At 30.7% G+C, this 3,164-nt stretch overlaps 1 protein-coding gene across 1 annotated transcript; it reads left to right on the forward strand.

Moving 5' to 3' along the window:
* The first annotated feature begins 393 nt into the window (after positions 1–393).
* LOC111916179 (nudix hydrolase 17, mitochondrial) lies at positions 394–2,052 on the forward strand. The gene is made up of 4 exons (XM_023911810.3): positions 394–652; positions 1,090–1,291; positions 1,496–1,624; positions 1,710–2,052. The coding sequence occupies exons 1-4, from the start codon at positions 567–569 to the stop codon at positions 1,812–1,814; spliced, it is 522 nt and encodes a 173-aa protein (XP_023767578.2). The 5' UTR covers positions 394–566; the 3' UTR covers positions 1,815–2,052.
* Positions 2,053–3,164: the final 1,112 nt, after the last annotated feature.

The following is a 3,164-nucleotide window of genomic DNA, read 5'->3' on the forward strand; positions in this document are numbered from 1 at the left end:
ACTACAATACTAAACTAAATATCTTAGCAAGGTTGTGATATGTCATGTAAATATGTAATATATGCTTTTGGATACTTTGTTGTAAATATGGATAAGATAGGGACAACGTAAATGTGTGCTTAATAATACATATATTTATTAATATTATAATCAATTTGTTTTTACACAGTCGACTTGGACTCTTGGATGAGCCGACGCAGAACCCCACACGTGCCACGTAACACGCATTCACTACGCCCGCATCCGCGCTTTTTATTTGCGTATGATCCCCCCCCCCCTCCCCCCCCCCACCCCCCCCCCCCCCCCCCCGCTGACCCACATGAAAAAAAACGCTGCTATGTCTCTTTCATCCTCCGTATATCAACCGTGCATCCATCTCATTTCACCACCAACAACACTGCTTTATCTACTACTTCCTCCTTTCCTTCCCTCCATCTATATATACAACTTCATCTGCCTCTTAATCTTTCATATCTTCATCACTCTCTGATCTTCTCTTCTATTGCTTTTTCTGCCTTTTGTTCATTTGATTCGTGGGTGTTGAATTTGAAGAGATAATTATCGAAATGGAATTCAAAAATTTGGTGTCAATGGTTTCTCGCAGCGGTAGACAGTTGCAGCGTTACAATAAAGGCCAACGCCAAGTTGTTGGGTCAGTTCTTGCTCTTTAATTTGATCGATCTTTTCGTATTGGGTTTCCGGTTTTTTTTCCCCAAATTCGGAATCCTTTCTTCCGTTTTCCCAGTTTTTTGAATTGGGGATAATCGTTAAAAATTTAACTTTTCAAATCTGGGAAATTAGAGGGTAATATCCAACACCCAGATGTTGAAAGTTGAAACAATTCAATCAAATAGCAACAATTTGAACGAAACTCGTTCTTTATTAAATTTGAAATTAGGGTTCTTCATTCTACCTTCGGTTTGATCTTCAGATTTGAAGGAACCCCTCGAATTTTCGATTTGTTTTTCATTGATTGAACTTTTGGGGATACTGAATGCAGAAAATCATAACATTTTGTTTAAGTTTATGAAATTTTTATGAAGAATTTGCTTGTTTACTAATAAATCGTCTTTCCAATTTGATATACAGATGCATACCTTACAGATTAAAAGGTAGCAACATGGGATCCGATAAGAACTTAGAGGATGCATTAGAAGTTCTTGTGATTAGCGCACAAAGAAAAGGCAAAGGAATGTTGTTCCCGAAGGGTGGTTGGGAATCCGATGAATCAATCAAAGAAGCTGCTTTAAGAGAATCATTAGAAGAAGCTGGAGTATTTGGAACTGTTGAGGTGGGTTCTCGTTCTTCATTCTCGCAACACAAATTTGACATTTTTTTTGTTCTTCATAATCATGATAATTTTCCGCGTAAAAAGAATCTTTCTAAAAAATCCCAATTTCAGAATAAGCGAAAAGTCAAATCGGGCAACTTTTATTATTATTCTTCATCATTCACACAGTGTAGTTTGTTAACATATCTTTCTTGAATTTTATAGGGTCAATTGGGTAAATGGTCCTTCAAGAGCAAAGGCAACGATGGATATTATGAAGGTCACATGTTTCCATTACTTGTGAAAGAGCAACTTGATTTCTGGCCAGAGAAAGATATTCGCCAAAGAGTTTGGGTAAGTTTTTAAGGGCAAAATGGTCATTTACAAAGAAATAATAGTTGATTTCGAGAGACTAATGTGTCATGATTACTTGTTTCAGGTGAGTGTACCAAAAGCTAAAGAAGTTTGTCAATATTCTTGGATGAAAGAAGCATTGGATTTGTTAGTAACAAGACTAGAGTCAACTCCTTCAAGCAATTTATAAGCATTCGATAACATGTAAATATGAAGAGATTTTACAAATTACAAGACAAAGAAACAAAAAGGAAATAGAAGAGAGATTGATTATTTAGGGATCATTGTTAACAATAATTTTATTTTCGTTTGGGAATTCATACTTCTAGAGACAGGTTAGGAAGTGGTCGATAGTTTAGTCTTCTCTTTTAAATGTTTCTAGATTTGTACAATTTTGATCAATACAATGAAACTTTCTTTCTTTCCAATGGAATTTGTTATGGTGTTTTTTTTCTTGATTTTACAAGTTTTTCTTGTATTTAAAGTATTTGAAATTGTTCGTGGCATAATCGAATGTGCAAAATTAAATATCGCATTTTTATTATTAATGAAGTCATGTGTACATGTTTTAGTATCTATATATATGTATGCATTTTTATTATTAATGAATTCATGCTTTAGTATGTATACATTTATACATTTTCTCTAATAAATAAAGTTTTTTTTATTTTTTTTTATTTTTTTTATCACATTTTCATTCAATTTATCAAATATCATTTTGTGGTTATTTTGAATTATTTTTTTTATTTTATGAGTTTTTATATTTTATTAAGTTCAATTTTAATGTAATAATTTTTAATTTCAAAATTAAAGGTCATTAGATTTTTTTATTTATTTAAATTAATTTTTAAATTTATTTAAATTATTTTTAAAATTTAAAAGATAAAAAATATTTCTATTATAATAACAGAAATATATGTAACCTCTTTAAAAAGTCAACCAATATAATATATGAGTCTTACAAATAGTATATATATATATATATATATATATATATATATATATATATATATATATATATATTCTAATAAATAAAAGTTTTTTTTGTCATTGGTAAAATTCTCATTTAATTTGTCAAATGTAATTTTGCCATACATGATCTTACAACCGGTATAAAAATAAGTACATGGGTTCTACAACTAATATAAAAATAGAAAACATATATACAAATTCTAGTATAAAATCATAAATTAAATAAGTTTTGCTTCCTCTTTCTAACCAAACATTTCTAAATTTCTCTTAATTACCGCAATATATAATATATATCATTATTTCTTAAAAGAAAATTTTCCAAGGTTCTAAAAAATTTGTCATGGCTTAGCCATAGCGCGTCACGACTCCAAGGCGTGCACCTGCCGCCAAGCTTTGACAAAACTCTGTCTTAACTCATATATGTGTATAAAAATGAATAATAGTTGAAAATACATATAAAAATATTAATTATATATAAAATTGTCGCCTTAAGTTACGCTTTACAAACGCCGTGACTCGCTGAGACTCGGAAAAACTTGAGGCTTGATATTGCCGTTAAACCACGTAT

The sequence above is a fragment of the Lactuca sativa genome, chromosome 8 (assembly GCF_002870075.4).
Source record: "Lactuca sativa cultivar Salinas chromosome 8, Lsat_Salinas_v11, whole genome shotgun sequence".
NCBI classification, from domain to species: Eukaryota; Viridiplantae; Streptophyta; class Magnoliopsida; order Asterales; family Asteraceae; genus Lactuca; species Lactuca sativa.

What these genes read in the sequence shown, in the direction of transcription:
- LOC111916179 (XM_023911810.3), top strand. Translation starts at nt 567, where the DNA reads ATGGAATTCAAAAATTTGGTGTCAATGGTTTCTCGCAGCGGTAGACAG. An exon ending in GGCCAACGCCAAGTTGTTGG is followed by an intron (nt 653 to 1,089) that starts GTCAGTTCTTGC and finishes TTTGATATACAG; the next exon opens with ATGCATACCTTACAGATTAA. An exon ending in ATATTCGCCAAAGAGTTTGG is followed by an intron (nt 1,625 to 1,709) that starts GTAAGTTTTTAA and finishes TACTTGTTTCAG; the next exon opens with GTGAGTGTACCAAAAGCTAA.